The sequence below is a fragment of the Herpailurus yagouaroundi genome, unplaced genomic scaffold (genome assembly GCF_014898765.1).
Source record: "Herpailurus yagouaroundi ecotype Mexico unplaced genomic scaffold, PumYag 184, whole genome shotgun sequence".
Taxonomy (NCBI): Eukaryota; Metazoa; Chordata; class Mammalia; order Carnivora; family Felidae; genus Herpailurus; species Herpailurus yagouaroundi.
Genome location: NW_024412415.1, coordinates 1,540,594 through 1,561,455, shown reverse-complemented (window position 1 = coordinate 1,561,455; position 20,862 = coordinate 1,540,594). Strand labels below are relative to the sequence as shown.

The 20,862-nt window shown below is 41.4% G+C and overlaps 1 protein-coding gene across 6 annotated transcripts in view; it reads right to left on the bottom strand.

Annotated features, from left to right (window-relative positions):
- The window catches only part of FMN1 (formin 1), a 435,508-nt gene that overhangs the window by 123,605 nt on the left and 291,041 nt on the right, over nt 1-20,862 (bottom strand). For all 6 annotated transcript variants that reach the window (XM_040492211.1, XM_040492210.1, XM_040492209.1 and 3 more), the window contains 4 exons: nt 14,193-14,322; nt 12,354-12,500; nt 11,182-11,241; nt 5,802-5,922 (listed from right to left, as the gene is read on the bottom strand). In XM_040492211.1, coding sequence (XP_040348145.1) covers nt 5,802-5,922; nt 11,182-11,241; nt 12,354-12,500; nt 14,193-14,322 — 458 coding nt within the window. The remainder of the gene's footprint in view (nt 1-5,801; nt 5,923-11,181; nt 11,242-12,353; nt 12,501-14,192; nt 14,323-20,862) is intronic.

Here is a 20,862-nt window from a genome sequence, read left to right as displayed (position 1 = left end):
GAGTCGATTATAACTTTTTGTTTTTAAATCTAGTTCTAATTGTAAAAATTTCATATACATATCCCAATAGCTAGACTATTGCCTCTATACCAGTCTCTGCCCATGGCCATGAGAAACTACCAGGTAAAAGGTTCTTATTTTCTGCTTTTATGTGTGGAGGTGTGTGGTTCCCTCCCCAATTCCTCCTCTTTTAGCTGATTATATTGGCATTGACTGTATGGCCCTAAATAATAAGAGTATTAATTTTGGGGTGGGTCTTTACCAGGGATTTGGGGCTAAAGGAAGGAATGAATTCGGTCTGCCTTCTTTACCTGGAAGACATACTGACTATAGTTTGGAAAATCTACAAACAACAACAACAAAACCCTACAACAAAAAGCCCCTCTCTTTCCTGAACTGTTACTTTCATGTGTGTGTGTGAATTTAATATTCTCCTGTCCTCTCTATGTGGAAATAGAATGTTCAGGTCCTAGTGTTGTACAAAACAGAGGTTCATCAGGATGGCTTTGGGCTAATTTGATCACTCCATTACAATGAGGACATTGGGATTGAAAATGCTTAAAGATGTGATGGATGTACTTTAATGTAAAGTTAGTTTGGAAATATTACTACCATTCAAACTTAGAATGAAGTTTTTTTTATAACAATTCTTGAATGCCTGGACTATGCATCTCACACAGGATCTCATTTAGAGAAAGCTTAAAAAGGTTAACAAGTTAGCATAAGTATTTGCAGGATAAACATGTCTAGAATGATAACAGATATCAAAAAGTCAACACAGACTCTTGCTTTTCTTAAACTGTCATATTCCCAAATATTTCTAAATGGTACAAAAGAAAGGACATGTTCAAATACATATTCTTAAATATTTAGAGAAAAGGACATCATGAGAATTATCTTAACACACACACACTTGCATCTCAGCCAAGACTTTCAAATAAGCTGGAATATCTTCCACTGAGGGCTAACTATCAATTACATTTTTCCAAATTCATATATGGAATAACAGAGCTAATAATGCATCATTTTCAAGGCACGATTTAGTAATAGCTAGTTGATTAAATAGCCTATCTTTAATGACAGGGGATACTGAGTAACTATTGCTGGCTAATATGAGTGATTTAATTTTGTTTTTAAATTTTTCAGACCATGCTGACTTCTCAACGTCTATCTGAAGAGCTCCCCTCTCATTCTCCAAAAACAAAAAAAAATTAATTCAGCTTTCCAACTTCCATAGCCACAGTGAAATTTTCATAATAAAATACTACCATAGGATCATATCAAATCAATATGGATTGGGGGTTTTGCTATTTTTTTTAATGTTTGTTTATTTTTGAGAGAGAGAAAGAGCGAGCATGAACAGGGGAGGGGCAGAGAGATAGAGAGACACAGAATCTGAAGTGGGCTCTGAACTGACAGCAGTGAACCCAACGCAGGGCTCAAACTCCTGAACCGTGAGATCATGACCTGAGCTAAAGTTGGTCGCTTAATCGACTGAGCCACCCAGGTGCCTCTGTAGAACCTTTCTCAGAAAACACCAATTCACATTTCATGCCATACCGGTGAACATCACCACTTGAGAAATCGCACATCTTATGGCCTCAGCAATGGTGTGTGTGCGCGCGCGTGTGTGTGTGTGTGTGTGTGTGTGTGTGTGTATCATTAGTATTAACTGCCACAATTAGGATACACTGCACGGTGCATTTGTTCCTATTGCTACTATAACAAATTATCATACACTTAACTGATTAAAACAAAAGTACTAAATATATTATCTTATAGCTCTCTGTGTTAGAAGTCTAACATGGGTCTACTGGGCTGAAACCAAGGTGTGTTGACAGGGCTGCATTCCTTCCCGGGGGCTCTAGGGAAAATCCGCTCCTTGCCTTTTCCAGTGTTAGAGGCTTCCCACATTCCTTGGTTCACTGCCCACTTCTTCCATCTTCAAAGCCCACAACACTGCATTTCTCTGATCATTCCACTGTACTATCTCCCGCTGGCCACAGACAAGGAAAATTCTCAGTTTTTAAAGATTCATTTTAAAGATCCATGTGATTAGATTAGGCCCACTTGGATAGCCCAAGATAATCTCCCCATCTTAACATCGGCAAAGTTCCCTTTTGCCATGTAAGGTAACATGTTTCAGGGATTAGGGTTTGGACATTTTTGGGAACCATTATTCTGCCTACCACATATGGGTTGGTAAAAATACCTTGAGAGTTCTGACCAGTAGAGAAGGTCAAAGAATAAGAAAGAGAGCAACTATTTCTACCATTTGTTTTTTCCTAATTGTGACTTATCACAGTATCAGGGAAGCTAAAATTATTGTCTGAGTAAGGGATACAGAACAGTAAACAAAATATGGGACACATTCCCAAGCACCAAGAATTGGGTTCTGTCACCACTAAGGTAGAGAAGAGAGTGCAAGTGCTCCGGGAATTTGATTCTCCACAAACATATCCAGCAGGCCTCTCAGCAATATGGGCCTGATTCTACAAGGTGTGCATTTTCCAATAAGAGGTATATACCCCTAATCAGCTTTACTGAAGTTTTCCTTACTAATGGACCATGCATTCATTACCTCCTCTGACAGAGGCCCTATAATTTTCCCATTTCACAGGTAAGAAAAGGAATCTTCTTTATGGTTTTGTTACGTGACAAGATCCTGCTTCCACCAAACCAGTAAAAGTACATCATCTGATTCCAAAGCCCGAGTTCTTAATCCTACACAATAATTGTGTCTATTCACTTGTTTGTGTGTGTGTGTGTGTGTGTGTGTGTGTGTGTGTATTCACTTCTCGCGACCCCTGTTTCCTATATGTCTTCCCCATCCCCAAGTAAATTTTCTCCTGTCTCTGATCTGAGGGTCTACACATGTGGCTCTAAGAGTGTGTGTGTGTGTGTGTGTGTGTGTGTGTGTGTGTGTGTGTGTGTGTCTGCGCGCACACACTCATGCGCACGTGTTCAGTAATTCTGTCATTGGCACCACCATGAGGTTTTCTGCCTTTAACACATAACTTACTGTTTTGATCTGGGTTCAAATATGGAGACCTCTGGGTCACAGGCAGGATAGATGACAAGTGCATGCCTTAGAGTCATATCTAGCTTCAAAATGTGACTAGATCATCACCTGTAATTTGGCAAGTTATGTGAACACCATGAACTTCAGTTTCCTCCTCCTAGGAGAGACTGATAATAGTATCTGCTTCATAGGGTCATTGTAAAGATTAAAAGACATGATTGTGTAAAACATCTGATAGATAATAATCGCACAAGAAACTGGCTGATACTATGATCATCAACTGCCTGCTCTTTTTATCTACATAAAAGTGCTATTCAAAGTTCTCGTTTCTACAAAAGATGCTTATCGACAACGTCTATTTGTATCACTACCATTTGCACAACCAACGACTATAGTTTAATTCCCACCCTATTGCTAAGGTTTGGTTGAAAACAGTTTTCTTCTAAAGGGCTATGCCTGCCTGGAGAAATGGGGCCTGAGATGTCTTGAAATTTGCTAATCACATCTGGTTTAGCTTTAGACATTTTCTGGGGTTTTGCCAGCAGCCACGACATTTTAATGGCTACAATAAACCTCAAAGCCTCATCAAATCTTTGCTGTATGTGTGAAAATTATGTCCTCTTCAATTAAACATTCAATCTAGGCTCACACCAAGGCCTTATGGAAAAGGAGGTGGAACCTGAATGGGAAGGGAGATGAAACAGACCGCCACGACTCTGGCCATCTTGCCAGATGGCATTTAGGAGAAAAAGAAATTCATTAGAGAACCAATGGTCTGTATTTTCTTTAAATATTTACTAGGTACCTTTCATGTGTTAAAAACACTGGCATCTCGAAAGATTAGCAGGGCATTTTTGTTTAAATATCCAATGTGGGGGGGCTGGAGGGGAGTCCTACTTTTCCCTTTTGCCTTGTGGTGCTTCACATCTCTTGGTGAAGTCTAATACAAAGGAGAAAAACAACTGAGGTAATGTTTAGTTTCCCCTCACAGGGTGGGTCCTCCAGCTCCAGAAACTCTTGCAGCTCCTTAAAATGACTGAGGAAAAGTGTCAGTTGAATACGGAGGGATGTGGAATGGCACCTGGGATCGCCCTGGAGAAAATAAGGTATGCTAAAGGGGATGCTCTGTGGGAACACCTGCCTCTCCACTGTCTTCCCAATTCACTCTTCTCATCCCTTTGTTATCATCATCAAACACTTGCAGAAGTCAAAGGGAGGTGCCTGCAAGGGGCCGCAGGAGAGGAGGAAAGGTCACACATACACCAGGTTTCTGCTCACAAAACGACACAAGACAGCAAAGGGCCAGGAGACCAGGGGGGAGTCGTATTCAGGGACAGCCACGGAGTGAAAGGCATGGCTCTTCTTGGCCACAGCTAAGCTTGCAGCCATCCTGGGGACTGGCCTGGGCCCTAATCCTGCCATTGGAGAGTGACAGAAACCTACTGCAGGACGCTTCACTTTGTTTCATCACAGTGAGAGTCCAGCCCCTCATCTCAGACAAGGATAAAACTGTCAGTGGTTTTTTCTGTTTTTGTTTTTGTTTTTTTTTTTTTATGAGAGGGAAAAGGATAACCACAAGTTCATATATCACATTCCTAAATGAAGCATCCACTTGGTTGCATTCACGCTCTTAACCACATCAACAGGAGGGAAAAAAATCCACATGTTCCTTTAAAAATAATTTACAAGGTAGAAATATTCACTTGTAACCGCTCTCCTTATTTAAGCAAGTTTTATGCCCAAAATAAAGCTAAATGGCTCTCCCCGCCACCAGGGATCTGTCCCACTTCACTTCCATTTCCAGGCTGTTCTCTGTCTAAGACTTGGGTTTCTGAGCGCCCTTTCACAATAAACATTTTTAAAATGTTTATTTTATGTCTTAGTGTAAAAATATTCCTGGTTCAAGCTCTTCATTTCCTCAAGCTCTCCTTTTGGCACTCTGAGCTCCATTTCCACATTAACACGCTCCCTAAATCCTCTGTGGAGCTCTTCAATTGGAGTTAGACAAGCTCCAATGCAAGTATTTATATTCTTGGACAAGGAGATGTCTCCACAGTGAAAACACAAGACTCTAGCAATGCCAAAGGAAAATTCCTGCTCGAGAGAGACATATTTTCACCTTAAAAAAAAAAAACACAACAACCTAAAAGGGGCTTTCAGCATGTTGTTGTGAATAATTAAAAATGTAAATAAACTAAAAGAGCATGTTGACTATGGGTCCTGACACCTTTATTAGACTCCTACACGTGAACCACATATATAGGGGCGTGTGTGGCCGCACGCATGTGTGCGCACATGTGACATGTTTCAGGCGGCACAATAACCTGGCTTAGAAACTGCATGAGTTCTAATCACAAAGACCTGATTAGAGCCCAGTAAATCTGCCTCTCACTGGCTGTGTGAATGTAACTTCCCTGAACTTCATTTTTCTCCTCTGTAAAATGGAGTTGGTATACAGTTCCTGCTTATTGGGGTTGCTGTAATAATTATACGAGACAACAGTAAGTATTCAATAAAGGGCTGCTGCTGTTGTTATTAAAATGATCATCTGTAATATGTTGGAAAATGTAGATGTAAAAGATGTAGATATAAAAAGCACTAATTAACACTAATCAAACATAGCGCCTCCAAACAGAGCATAAGAGATGGAGAGCTTCACGAGGAATTGAAGTCTGAGCCAATTCCCTTCCATGAACCAGACATACATCCTCCTCCTCAATCATTAAAAAAAACAAAGAAGGCTTAGCTATTATCATAATAACAGAACAGTTCCTGTTACCTTCTAGTTGCCTCTTCAGTTTTCGCAAATCTTTTATGAGGTCTTCAAACTTGACTTGAGAAGCCAGAAAGAAATCTTGTGGTTCAGGCAGAGGGAAAATACTCTTTTCTGTTCCTGCTTCCTAAAAGACATGGTTAACAAAGTATGTTATACTTCCCCAATTGTCACTATCAATTGAAATTCCAAAGCATCTTTTATTGAATGCGCAAATAAGAATCTGAGAAATGCTCCTTGGCCATTCCTAAGTTTGGACCTGGTTACTTTGAAATGCTTTCGTGTCTTCCACAATATCATTTTGGTCCTACTGCCACTGAGGGCTGGGTTCTATTTTGCCTCACGAATTGAAGAGAAAATTGTCAGGTATGCCCTGATCTTGGACGCCGTCCTCTCATGGAAAAAGGCACAGGAGAAACACATGAAAGTACTTAAAGTCCCTGTTTGAGCTTCACGTGGTAGCAATTAGATAGCTCATCTTTGGGGTATGCCAACTGGTGTGCGTCGGAAGGTGCTGAACAAGAAGGCACTACAATGGAAGAAACAATCACCCTCCCTTCTGCTGTGACCTACCCTCAGCTGCAGCTTTAAGCTCCACAGGGTGTGTGTGTGGGATCAAGTTCTTCACATATATGTAAAGACTTCCCAAACGTTCTTTGCCTTATCTTTGTATATACTTGCTGAGGGCCTGGTTTGCCATAGTTTTTGACAAGCTCCCCGACTGTACGTCATAGAGGATCTAAGCTGAGAAATACCTTGAGGGACACAAGTTTCAGGAAAGATAAGCTGAGCCTCAAATATCTTTTCCAGCCTATCCTGCTTTGTCCCTGAGTTGTTTAACATAAGCCCTGCATCTTGCATATCTCAGGCAGTCTTCAGTTATTCTTCTCTCCACACAGGCTGTTTTGCCAGCTTTCCTTCACATTCCATCTTTCCTTCTGCCATTAGGACTAATTCCAAACTCTGAAACTGCTTTATAAGGCACTTTATGATCTGGCCTCTTCCACCCTCAGTCTTCTTCCACCTTCCCCCTATCTCTAACTCCCTCTCCTAAACGTTCATAAAATAACAGAACAGGCCACAATCTCTTGTCTCTGGGCTTTTGTCTACAAAACTGTCCCTTTCTAATTCTTCTGTAGAAACTCCTCATACCTGCATGTGTTCATATCATTCTTCAAGTCTCAAAACAGGTATCACTTCCTCAAAGATTGCCTCTAACCCTCAGCACCTGGGTGTTTACAAGGGCCCCTGCTGTTTACCGTTGTCACGGCGCTTATCAATGTCAATTTCAAAATTGCCATGTTAACTTAGAGGCTTCTCCCGCTAGACTGCAAGCACTGTGAGGGCAGGTACTGTATATAGCTCTCAGTACAGCATACAACACGTGGCATATCAGACTTTGTTTGGCACCTATAAAAACACTGTTCTGAAACGTGTGTACCTTGAGCAGGAGACATTTCAATTACTGTCATTTTTTCTTATGGTTTCAGGAATTCCCTTCCTTTAAGACCTTTAGCTCCATTTGAGATGCTAAGAAAAGGTGGTTTTCCTCATTTTATTGAAACATTCTGCAAGATCAGTGTGCTTTTTTCCCCATCTCTCTATACTTATTTTACTGCTTTCAAAACAACGAAGTAGTACTTGCGACAGGATGGAACACCATCTAAGATGCTTGCCGAGAAGCTCCATGGCAATCTACATTGGAAGAACTCATGCATGTTATCTCTAACTATTTTCTAAAACTTTTTTTTATCAGATTCAGCGCTGGCTTCAATTTTTTTTTTAAGCTAGAAAAAGGGAAAGTGCTACTGAGCAAATCAGCCTGGTAGCATCTCTTGAGAAAGCTGCTCCATTAGAGCTCAAAAGACATGGCTCTAGATGGATTTCTGTAAGCTTCACAAACCTGGACTTGGACCCCAAACCAGCATGAGTAGGAGGAGGCTTGGAACAGGAGTCACCTTTCTCCTGCTAATTGCTCATCCCAACTAACCACAAAAATCATCACTTACGCTCCTACGGGGAGGGGATAGCTTAATAAATCACATAATTCTATACTCTTGCTGAGTGAAATGAATTTTTGCACTGTGAAACTCAGGAGAGCACCACACAAATGTTGACTTCTGATTTTTCCCACACTGAGCCATCCCATGTTTGAAACTATTCTTACTGGAAGATTTTCCTCTGTGAAGTCGATTCCACTAGGTTTAGCGCTCCTTGAGGGTCACATTTCATTGGCAAATTTCAGCCTTCCTACACAATGCATCTGACTTGGCTGTGTAGATGCTACAGACACTACAAGATAAATCTGGTTATGCTAAGCCTAGATCAGAAATGTTACCTCTCAAGATTCTTCTGGATAATTCTGCTGCCCTACTAGTAACTGCTGCCAGAACTTTGGGTATATACCTATTGCCTGAAGCTTCAACATGTCTGCCCCCTCTACCAGAATAAAGCTCTCACCTCTTTGCACCTAATTATTTGCAAATGTCACCTATTACACTCTTGTGGATATTTACAGCAGATTCAACCTAGTAAGTATTTGTCAGACACCTAAATTACAGATGCTACAAAACAGACAACAATGAGTTTTGGAACTCAAGGAGCAATGCCAGACTAACAATTAATTGCTCAATGATATCTACATGCAAGGCAGAATAAGACGTATCAAGACAGAAGTTCAAACCAAGTGTTCCCCGGCTTCAAAGGATTAAAAGATAAGGAAGTGAAAAAAGATTTCATGGAAGAAGGGAAGAATAGTTGTACTATTTTGTACCATTTTTCATTTTATCTTTCTTCCCTTTTACAAAAGTGACATGTGTTCATTATGTCTAATTGAAAGACAGAAGAAAGTTAAAATCTTTTCCACCCAGAGATAATCAAACATTTTCTCATATCTCTGGTATCCTAGGTTTTTCTGTGTGTTTATGTATATTTATATTTACATATTTGAAATTATATATTGTTTTAAACCCATCTTTATAATATAAAAGCAGATCAAGAGTATTTTCTAATGCCACTAGATTTTCTCCTACATACTTTCCATGGCAGTGTATTATTCCATCTTGTAACTCTAGCATAATTGATGTGGTCTTAGTCTCTACCTTTGGACACCTCCCCAAAATCTTGCTATATTTTGTTATTACAAATTATTATAAGTATAATGTGATACATATCTTTATTTATTTCCTTAGGATAAAAATTCCTAGAAATATTATATAGACTTCTAGGGCTTCTGATACAGAAAGGTCAAAGTCTTGCTAAGCTGTACTGTACATTTGCATGAATGAGGAAATGTGTCCCCCATAAGTAGGTACAGCTCCGTGGGGAAACAGATTGGCAAGCACGTGCCATCTTCATGTGAATTTTTTTAAAGGTGCCCTTTATAGGACACAGTTTGGTGAGTCAAGGGCAGTCTAGATATGGGTCCCATTATACATGGAGATCTTAAACAGGGAAGAAGTCCATCAGCCATTTGTGATAGTCCTGATAAAGTTTTGATCATTTTGTACCGCTAGGTCTATGTATCTAGTTGGCGATTTATATCTTCTGTTTGATTTTTGCTTTTGTTTTTGTGTTTTTGGGAAATTACCTGCAGCCTCTTGTACCAATTTTTTTTTTTTTTTTTAAATGAGAGGGGACCAGTTGTTCTTTCCATGTCATTTCTGAAAAGCTTGTTACCTATTAGGTTGCAAACATATGTGTTGCTACTGGGAGCTTTCTCCCAAAAGTTAATTTATTATTTCAAGAGAGTATTAATAAGACAGAAGCTTAATATAAAGAGACTGGTGATGAGAAGAGGTCCAGTCAGGGAGAACATTGGATATAAAAACACATCAGTGGGGCACCTGGGTGGCTCAGCTGGTTGAGCGTCTGACTTCGGCTCAGGTCATGATCTCACAGTTCATGGGTTTGAGCCCCGCATCGGGCTCTGTGCTAACAGCTTAGAGACTGGAGCCTGCTTCAGATTCTGTGTCTCCCTCTCTCTCTCTCTGCCCCTCCCCTGCTCACACTCTGTCAATCTTTCTTTCAAAAAATAAATAAACATTTTAAAAAATTAAAAAAAAATAAAAACACACCAGTGAGAAAACATAGGGTGTGTTTGGAAAACATGGGGTCTTAAGTCACAGACTACATGTAAGGGGAAAATGGAAAAAAAAAAAAAGCATGGTTGTAAAAGACTGGAATTAAATTGGGTAGAGTATTAATTCAGTTGAAAATGGCGAGTCATTTCTGTTTTTGAGTAACAAAGTGATGCAGTAGGACCGGAACTATAAAAACTGATTGGGCCTTAGGCATGGGATGGACTGGAAAAGGAGCAACCGGGTGTGGGGAGACAAGCTGGGAAGCAACCAGAATAGTCCAGGTGAGTTACCTTAAAGCCTGGATGAGTGTGGCAGAGGGATGAAAAACAAGAAAGAAACATGAGAAACAATTTAGTCGAAGGACAGAGAGGAACCAAAGAGGAGCAGAAGCTTCATGCTTGAATGACCAAAATGATAATCTCCTCATTAGAAACAGGAGAAGTTTGAGGAGGGGGGTTGGGAGATGATTCATTTCAGAGACACTGAGAACAGACAGATGAGGAGGGGAGGATAGAAGCCTATAGACTTCATCAGTGCCTAGCTTGTCTTCTGGATGGAATCATAGGCCTTTTGAAAACAAGGCCCTGGAATCCTTACTTTTCTTCCCTTGGAGCCTAGGAAAAACCCTGCTTGAGTGGACAGCTAAGCAGGAGTCCTGACAACATTTTCCTGAGACTTTTCCCATTCATATTGATTGCTAGATTTCCCAACACCTTACAACAGTACCTCTTTCTTCTCAAAGTTAGGACTCCTTGTTCTCAATTTAATGAGAAGGAATTAAACATAGAAAATTGTGCTCAGGTGGATTCTCACTGAAATTTTTATTTCTAATTGCAAATGTAATCTGAGCAGAGAGGATGGATTTCAAATTCCACTTCTTCAACTTGTTCACAGATGAACATTACTGATAAGGTACTGGGTATTACTGCATCTTGATTTCCTACATTTTGGTCTGCAGCCCAGAGCCAGTTTCAGATACAACCAATTACTGAATGGATATAGATTTCACAAAGACCCCCACGATCTGGTTAGAAGGCACTGGGGGTCTCTCTGAAACTGTGTTATAGAGTGGATTAAGAGTCAGTAGATTGAGAGGCACTGAATAATGCTTCTCTTTACAAGAGTCAACTAAACTTTCTTGGCTTCAGCATTCCCATCTGTAAACCAAGGAGGCTGGATAGCTCTCAAATTCTATGTTGGACTTGAAATTCATCCACCCATCCATCATCTAATTTCTGAATGCCAACAATGTGTAAGAGTTGAAACCCCATTAGTGTAGTTTTCCACATAATGCTATTTCTTACCTGATCATAGTAACGCAGGTAATATTTCACGACATAGTCCACCAGATTAATCCCATTATCCTAGGTTTAAAAGAGAAGGTTAAATGAAAATCATTCACATGAGACTAACGTATTATATAGTTGAGTACTGAAATCTCAATTTGTGACCCTGAAACTTTTCATTTGCAATACCTGGTCCTAATTCTGTTTGCACCTGGCAAGATTTCCCTCTCTCCTCTTTGTCCAGCAATTTTTTTATGACATCTATACATCTATGACACTCCACTATTCTTTGTGGGGATAAAAAAAAAAAAAAAAGAATCAAGTAGATAATTCATAAGACCTCTGAGGTAATGACTAAAACAAACAAACAAACATATACACGGTCTCATTATTTTCTGGCATGAAGCCAAGACAGGAGGGGGTGGGGGAGTGCCAAAGGGAACCAGGGACTAGAACAGAAAACCATCCCTCCCTTCCCACCTTTCAAAAAAATGTGTGTTCTTAATGGCGTGAAAAACAATCAGGACAGCTTAAAAGGAGCGCCATGCCACTTTATGACCCTGGGAGGCCAGGGGCAAGCAGGCCCTCCCACAAGGCAGCCTTTGTGTCTTGTTCACATGGGTCTAATTCTAATTTGCCTGTGTGTTTCCCCTCCCTTCACTGCCCCTGCTCCCCATGGGACGCCTAGATATGGGCTGGTTGTTTCTAAAGAGAAAGCTCTGCAGGGGTGTGGAGCCAAATGATAATCAGGCTCAGAGAGTTTGACAGTAGACCCTCGGCCCAATTGTTGTGGGCCAAAGAATAATTCAAATGCTCAGCTCAACTGGTGATTCAACATTGCTCCTTACTCAGGAATGAGTAAATTACAAGTAGTCAACACTAAATTCAAACAGACTCAAGCCTTGTGCTATGGCTGATACTGCGTGCTGTTTCCTTCTCTCATTACAGTTCAACATCCAATTGCATTCTTTTAGAACAAACCAATATTGGGGATTTTGTCGTCTCTGTAAGACCAAACACGAAAAACCAATTTTTACCCAAAAGTCAAAAGAAAGCAAAGAAAAAGTTTATTGTTAAAGGGAGAAAAGAGATGAATGGAGCAACCAAGAAAACATATAGATAGGTCTAAATTAAAGGTATAGAAGGAATATAATGGCAAATCATAGAATCTTGTTGTGAGAAATAAATACCCGACTTTTGACGTCCTTGAGTTTGGGCAGAATTTCTAAGCTGTATCCATCTGCTTGTCCCCGAGTTCTATTTCCTCCATTCATGTAATTTCCAAACGCCAGAATGAGAGCTAAAATATCCTTCACACTCTTCATGTGCAGCAAGCCCTGTGACAGCAAATGCCGATTATTACAGAGCTGGACTTCAAAGGTACCTATGTTCATTCAACAACAAATATTTACTGAGTAGCCATCAGGCTATTTGGTGGCTGGACTGACAGCTGGCGAAATGGAAAATTTCTATCCTTTCAACGAACTGAAAGTCATCATTTTCTACCCTTTCGATGAACTACGAACTGCATGTCTTAATAGTGAGGACTAAATATTAGTATTTCTATTCGAGCCAGTTTTATTTTTTAAATATTTATTTTAAATATGTAAATTCTATGTAAATGGAACAAAGAGACTTGGTCGAGTTACACTTTACATCTGATGACTTCTAAGTAGAAACGGGTCTGCTGGGGCGCCTGGGTGGTGCAGTCGGTTAAGCGTCCGACTGCAGCCAGGTCACGATCTCGCGGTCCGTGAGTTCGAGCCCCGCGTCGGGCTCTGGGCTGATGGCTCAGAGCCTGGAGCCTGTTTCCGATTCTGTGTCTCCCTCTCTCTCTGCCCCTCCCCCGTTCATGCTCTGTCTCTCTCTGTCCCAAAAATAAATAAACGTTGAAAAAAAAAATTAAAAAAAAAAAAAAGAAACGGGTCTGCTATCATTTGAGGATCTGTTTTTGGACAATGTATCTGTATAAACAGTACAGTTAAATGTCGGGCAACTTTAATACCAAGTCTATTCTTCTTTATCCCTGGGTGTAGTCCTCAGAGATAAACTATAATAATGTATTTCCAGGCCATAGGTTATGTTCTTTAAGTATCTGCAGAGATGTCTATTAACTTTCACGATTTCAAGCTGCTTAGGGTTTTCTTCAGCTCCTCGTACCATTTATTTTTTCCTCTTTTTTTCTCAAAGTGCAAAATTTTCAAGTTGGTACTTTTTCCCCCTTCTCCAAGTCTGAGTTGACTTTGTTTTCCTTTATTGTAGGGTAAAGAAAGAAAGGGAAATGCAGCTCCAGGGCAACCTCTGTTCCTTCCTTTTTAGGGTGTTATCAGAGGGTGTCTATTATTCCTTGGTCATATTTCTACTTTCTTTATTGAAGCATTTTATATTTTTGAAGGAAAAGAATCATGCCTTCAGAGAAGAACTCAATACTACATATGTGTGGAGAGGATTATCATGTTCTTAAGGACATGGGTCATTGTGAGGAAACAAACAAACAAACAAACATTAGAATTTATAAAGAATACCAGTGTGGTAAAGCCAACAAAAATGTATTTGCCCACCACTTATTATCACAGTCATTTATTTTGCTTATCAAGTCTCTAGAATCTTCTTATTTCACTGTGTGGACACATGTCAGATGATCAGGTGCATGGGTCTCAAGCAAAATCTCTTGCAACCCAGTCAGTCAAGTAGCAAACACACTACACTTTTTAGGTTGTTTTTAAGAGGCCAATATGTACCTTAGAAGGTATCTGTGATATTTAAGAATCCATCTGTAGAAGTGTCATTTTTTTCCCTCCTTCTCCCTGTCAGTCTGCACCTGACTTTCTTTCTCTCTCTTCCTCCCTCCCTCACCTGCATGCACACACATACTCAGGATAATCATCACAGCCCTGCTTAGCAAAACATACAGTCTTAAATCCAAAGGTTTTCTACAAAGGGATTCTAGTTGATTCTCCCACTCCCTGCTTCCTTCTTTACCCTCAATAAGGGCAAAACCACCCTCTTAAATTAGACAGCAAACATACCTTAGAAGCTCTTGTGATGATCTCTACCTTTCGGTGCAAGGAGGTGATACTCTCAGAAAAGACAGATCTGAAGATTATGCACTGGGCCCGTTCAGCAAAATTAGGTATCTGGGCTAACTCGTGTAAAAATCTGTAAAAATTAATAATGGATCATCTAGCTTCACACACACTCACAAAGAAAAAAAAAAAAAGTTGAAAAAGATCTACCATGAGAGCATTCTTTACTTGATTGTGTCAATTTTAACAATTATAAAATGTACCTGACAGGCAGACCTAAGACTTCCAAGGGTGTGTGTTATATTGTTGACAACCAAGCCATTTTTTAAATGAGCTTCTAGGACGGTATAGAAATGTACGGTGTATACATTACTTTAGGCACAGAGTGTTAATGCAATTATCCTGAACCACAAAGAGTTATCTCCTGCTATGCCAATAGGAGCGTTACCTTTAGTATATGAAAATAAATAATGAACTCCCTTTATAACGCAGCATTCTCTAAGGGTCTACTTAACACAGGCACAGTTAAGTGAAGGCTTGAGGCAGATGTCTGTAGAGAAGTGACAAAATGTTTCTTCCTGAGGTGAGATTACTATTATTTGTTGCTCACTGAATTCGATAACAGTCTACAGTGACCCTATTCTACAGATATTTGTTTACTTTCCCACATCAACTTGCCTATGAACACAGAGTTTACGGCTCAGTGTGTGGAACAAAGCAAGCACTCATTAAGTAGACATCAGTGTTAAAAACTACAGTAAGACAGATTTTAAAAGCTAAAGGTGAGTGCTAACGTACACACAGAAGCTCACTGTCTGAGCAGCTGGGCACTGGTGCCCTTTGCAAAATTAAGTTGGAAGAGCTACCTACTCTCCAGGCCAACCACCAGAAGAAGGGGTATAAACTAAAATGGGCAGAAAGAGTTGGACACGAATTCAGAGAAGGAGAAAATCACTAACAGCTATTAAATTCAGTGTGGGGCTGAAATGATTAACTGATATTTCTGAAAGCCTTGGTCAACGCATAACATCATTACTTTGACATTTTGCAATCTCTCACCAAGAATGCTTTTCCATAGGAGCAAAGCTGAACCCTTCTTTCCATACCGAAAGAAGTTTCCTTCGCTTGCACTTTGTGCCTCTTTTACTTTGTTTTTAGGAGGCCATGGTTTGGATAAGATTTTAATTATCAGCTGTTTTTTTGTTTTTTAATCCTATATCCAGGTCATGGTCCTTTTTCTTTTCTTTCCTTTTTTTTTTTTTAAAGTAATCTCTATGCCCATTTGTGAGGCTTGAACTCACAACCCTGAGATCAAGAGTCGCCAGCAATACTGACTGGGACAGCCAGGCGCCCTCTTCTTCTTCTTCTTTTTTTAAATGACAGTGAGATGAACCAAAGAATGCACATAAAACTGAAGATACCTTTGTTTTTTAAAGTTCTGCAAATCTGATTATTATGAAAACCATGTTGGAGTATAATAGTGGAAACCCATAGAAATTCTGAGTTAAAATGAGATGAAAACTTGTATTTGTTATGTAAATTGTTTCTCACAGAATTAGTATTAAAGCATTGATTCACTTGTGACTGAAATCAGGAGTGTCACCAGTTTTCACAAATATTAGCAGTGAAAAGCTGTTGGGACTAGCAGCATCTGGTCCTCATGGGGCTGTCAGGAAGTTTTGTTTATACAGACAATGCTGAGAGCTAACTCAAGGGCCACACCCTGCCTTTCTCCTTTCCCAGCAGTGACCGAAAGACACTCCTCCCCAAGTAGGCTCCAGATCCCCAGAGTATGTACACTTTCTAGTTTAAATAAACAGAGTGAGTTAAGCGTTTGTGGAGACTGTGTGAGAGAAGATACAGATGGACACCTCAGCTATCCAACGAGGACGCAGGTGAAAAAGACAGAATGCTGGATGTACGGCTACTTATAACAAGCCTCGAGAAAGGAGGTTTGGGACTAGTATAAGGAGACAAGCCCCTAGGCTCATCAACTTCCTGTTACCCAGGATAGAGTGGAAAGGAACTACAAGGTTCTCCAGGACCAAGGCCTCACTGGGATTAGGAACTGGACTAGGAGGGTTCTCAGAGAACCTTAAAGATCCAGAGACTTGTGCATGAAGAAGGGTCTGAAACGCATATCCAGAGTTAGAGGAGGGAAGGGAAATTCAAGAAGTTTACATGACTTTTGGATACAACTGCGGGGAATGTGTCACCGAAAATTAATGCCAGAGTAGCAGTCACCAAGAATTTCAGTCAGTCCCGTAGACATGTAGGAAGCATTCACAGTGTGTCAGGTACCATGCTAAGACCTTAGAAGAGAATTTAACTTACACACAATTCCTTCCTGGTAATCTGAAAAATAAAGCACCCATTGCTGCAGGGTATAGTAAATATTTTCAGTGATGGGGCCTATGAGAGCCATGTGCAGGCCATCCAAGTCGGAGCCCTCGACAGACAATGTCAGCCAAGGTTCCCTGGAGCCCTCTGGCGCTTGCACAGGACACATGTGACCAACTCTCAGGGCAGGCCCAGACAGGATGAATGGTGTTTGTGGGAGAAAACAACCAGAACTCAGATGCTAAAATGGAGATTTGCGTTCTAAAATAAAGACTTTTAAAGGATTTCAAACAGAGAGGTGATACTTTGAGTTTTTTGTTTTAAGAAAATCACCACGGCAGTGGCTTGGCCGGTGAGTTGAAGGGGACAGCAGATTTGACGCTGGAAGACCTCCAGGGCTGCAGCCACACTGTTCTCAGAGGGCAGGAAAGGGGGTCTGTGGTGTGAAGGGAGAGGGGCAGATACATGAGAAAGGCTACTCGGGCAGCAGGAACCAGAGTAACCGACCAACCCCGAGGGATGCTGGGAAGCGTCCAGGAGGACTTGCAGGTTTTTGGCTTGGACACCTGGTGGAATGTGAAGATAAGAATTACTGGAGACAGGGGCGCCTGGGTGGCGCAGTCGGTTAAGCGTCTGACTTCAGCCAGGTCACGATCTCGCGGTCCGTGAGTTCGAGCCCCGCGTCGGGCTCTGGGCTGATGGCTCAGAGCCTGGAGCCTGTTTCCAATTCTGTGTCTCCCTCTCTCTCTGCCCCTCCCCTGTTCATGCTCTGTCTCTCTCTGTCCCAAAAATAAATAAACGTTGAAAAAAAAATTAAAAAAAAAAAAAAAGAATTACTGGAGACATAAATTTGAGAAGACTGCGATTTTATGTTACTTTCTGTTCTAAAATAGACATGCAAAGGCCTGAGGAAGAGCACCACAGATACCTCTTTCCCATTTATCTGGAAGAGTAGCAGAGGCATAAGTAACCTCAAGGGCTATGAGGCAAGTGGCTGATAAATATCTTATTCCCCCCAGCTGTGCTTTATACTCTCCCCATACGAGCAGGGATAAGAACTCTTGTACAAATCTCCAAGTATATGTCTGGGGCATTGGGCCTTGGTACTTATGGATATGTATAGATTTACTTCCTGTCAGACTAATCTAACTTTGTAACCTAGGGCCAGGTATAAAGAGGACTAAACAACAGCAAAGTAGCCACAAACTAGGGATCTTCTCATTCTTTCCCAGGGCAGGTTCATTTTCCCAGGAAGCGCTGCAACTCCAGTCTGTCTTTAGGAGAGAAGTTCTGCACATGACATTGTGTGGATCCCCATCGATAGCACCAACTCAGCTGACAGGTGGAATGAGGTATTACGGCCCACTGTTTCAAGGGACTAATGTTTAATTGATCATTCCCTAAACCCCCAAATGGTACCATCTCAGGGCTGTGTGCACAGGGCTGTGTACACAGTGGGATGTACATGGTTCCTCCACAGGGGAGTACACTCACAGAGCCTTGTTTCACCAAGTCAGTGTGTTTGTGAGGGTGCTGAGGAAACTGGGGACCCTGAGTGGGGCATCCCAATAGGCTTTACATGGTGTCCTCTATCCAGGCCGCAAAAGGCTTGTGTTTGGCCAACTCAAATCCAATAGAGCTCACCTCATCTCACCACCATCCCAAGGCAGAATGCAAAGAATTGAAGGCCATCCTTGGAGGGAGTGGTTCTCAGACAGCCCAGGCCCAAGCAGATGACACCTCTATGTGAAATGGCTTTCTAAATCTGGCCCTGAGCTACAAGAAAGCTGATGAGGTGAGTGATGAGGCCAACCTCTCCCTGCCCTGATTTATAGGACTGGGCATCATAGGGATCTCAGAAAATTTCAATGTTGAAACTATAAATGATTCATATTTTCCAGTATGTAAAACATGCTTATAGTCGACTAACTTGGAGCTAATGGCAAATAACTTGGCAGGAAATCAGACCCTGGCTAAAATCAAACAAACGCTGCACTATGCAGGAGGTCAACAGCAAAGGTGAATTCACTCAGGCCTGAAGCCCCTACCCCCCGTGCACCTCACCCTCCAGCAGCTGAGCCTGAGCACATCACCTTACCAGGACAACACGACAGTCCTCTTTGCTGCCAGTAATTGCTTAGCATCTTTGGGAAGCCACTGCAATGACTACTTATAAACCTTGAAAATGTTCTCTTACCCAGATCATCAGTATCCATATCATCAGATCAACATCAGCAGGAATAATAAGTTTATCTATTACCTGCCACCATTATTCTGTGTCCTGGCAATTAATCTTGAAAAATAATGCTAGAAAGACATTAACCCAAAAGGATAAGGGGAACACTTCCAGTTGTAGAAACCCACTGTTCATTTCACTGGGTCAGCCATTCCCAGCGCATGGAGCCAGCGTTGGCAAATTATAGCCCACAGGCCAAATACAGCTCATCACTTGTTTTTGTATGGCCTGCCACCTAAGAATAGTTTTCATATTTTTAAATGGTTGAAAAAGAATCAATAGAAAGATAACATTTTATGACATCTACACAAATAGTATGAAATTCAAATTTCAGTGTCCATAAACAAAACTCTACTGATGCACAGTCATGCCCATTTGTTTGGTTGCTTTTGCACTACAACAGGTTTACGTACTTCCAACAAAGCCTAAAATACTATTTGATTTTTTTTACATGAAAAGCTTGTGAACTCCAGGCTTAGAGATCATTGCCCAGCGTGGCATGGTTGGCCACTACTCAAATGCTTGATATGCCCTATTGTCCCTGTTAAGGACTGAATGTTTGTGTTCCCCCAAAGCGTATATGTTGAAATCCTAACCCCCAATGTGATGGTATAAGGAGGTAGGGCCTTTAGGAGGTAATTAAGTCAGGAGGGTTGAGACCTTGAGTGAAATCAGTGCCTTTAGGAGAAGAGACATAAGACCTTGCTTCCTTCTTTTTGCTTTCTGCCATGTGAGGATACCAAGAGAAGTTAGCAGTCTACATTCTGAAAGAGGGTTCTCACCAAAACCCAACTGTAATGGTACCTCCATCTCAGACTTCCAATCTCCAGAACTGTGACAAATAAATCTCTGTTGTTTATAAAGTCATCCTTTGGGTTACTTTGTTATAGCAGCCTAGGCTAAGACAGTCTTCAAATACTCCCCATGGACTTGTCGGTGTCTAAACATCCCATTATTAGTCACTTCACATTCAGTCATTAGCACCTTAGTGGGAATTAATCTGTTATATTAGGAAACATGACTTGGGAGTGGACCACAGGATTGGTCAGGGGCAGGAGTTGGTAGGAAGGGTAGCTCAAGTTGCCAGACCAAAAGGGCAGTAGAACCCCAACTGCAATGATTCACAATATTCCTGGGCATGAATGAAATAACTTGGGAAGGGGCAGGGGTGGCATGGGGAGTGGTTCCTATGCTCCATGTGAGAACAATTCATCTAAGGTTTCCCAAATTATCATGAAGGCTTCTCAATAACCGAATAAACCTAGCAATCATCCACCCAGTCATTTAGAGGTATTTTCCTGGACGTGAATGCCCAGGCAGTCCAAGAGGAGTGGGGCATTCTAGGGGACCCAAGCTCAAGGCACAAAAGTTTCAACACAAGCCAAAGAAACATAGATGTCTCTAGGGCTCACTTGTTCCCCGAAACCTGATTGCTTAGTTTCTTCTTTGTTTTTTACCACTCACCTCATCTCCAGGCTGAGGGGAGTGGCCTGAACTGGATACCAAGCACTCAAGGGTGGCAATAGGCAAAGGATGCTGCTGTCCACTCTGGACCCATTCCACATCCTCAATCCTGGGCCATGAAAAGCTAGCTGGGGCCCAAGGGCTGCAGAACCCCATGTACTTATCTGTGGTTTGCAGACCCCAAGGGCTCAGTCAAGGCAAGAGCCACTCAGTTACTCATCGGAGGTCTAGGTGTTCAAAGGCTGTGGCATGACAACCCAAACCATAGAGCAAACACCTCTAGATAGTGAACAGAGTGACGAACAAGCACGTACAAAGTTGATAAAAAGGTCACATGTAAATTGGTCAGAGCAGGGGGAGAGATTCGGGGGAAAGCTGGCACATTCAGACTACATTTACCGGACACGACATTTAGGAAAATCCATTTGAATTCTGTGACTCTGACATCATCTTTTTAACTGCATCGGCAGAACCTTAAACAGAGCAATGACTTCTTCCTTCCTCAGTTACCCTTTTGGCCAGAATGTTTAGTCTGGGAGGAATTAACAAGCTGCTAGAACAAGAAAGGGGAATCATGAGGGATAGGGAAAGGGGCTGAGACAAATCCCCTGGATGCTTTTCCGGGCAGTCAGG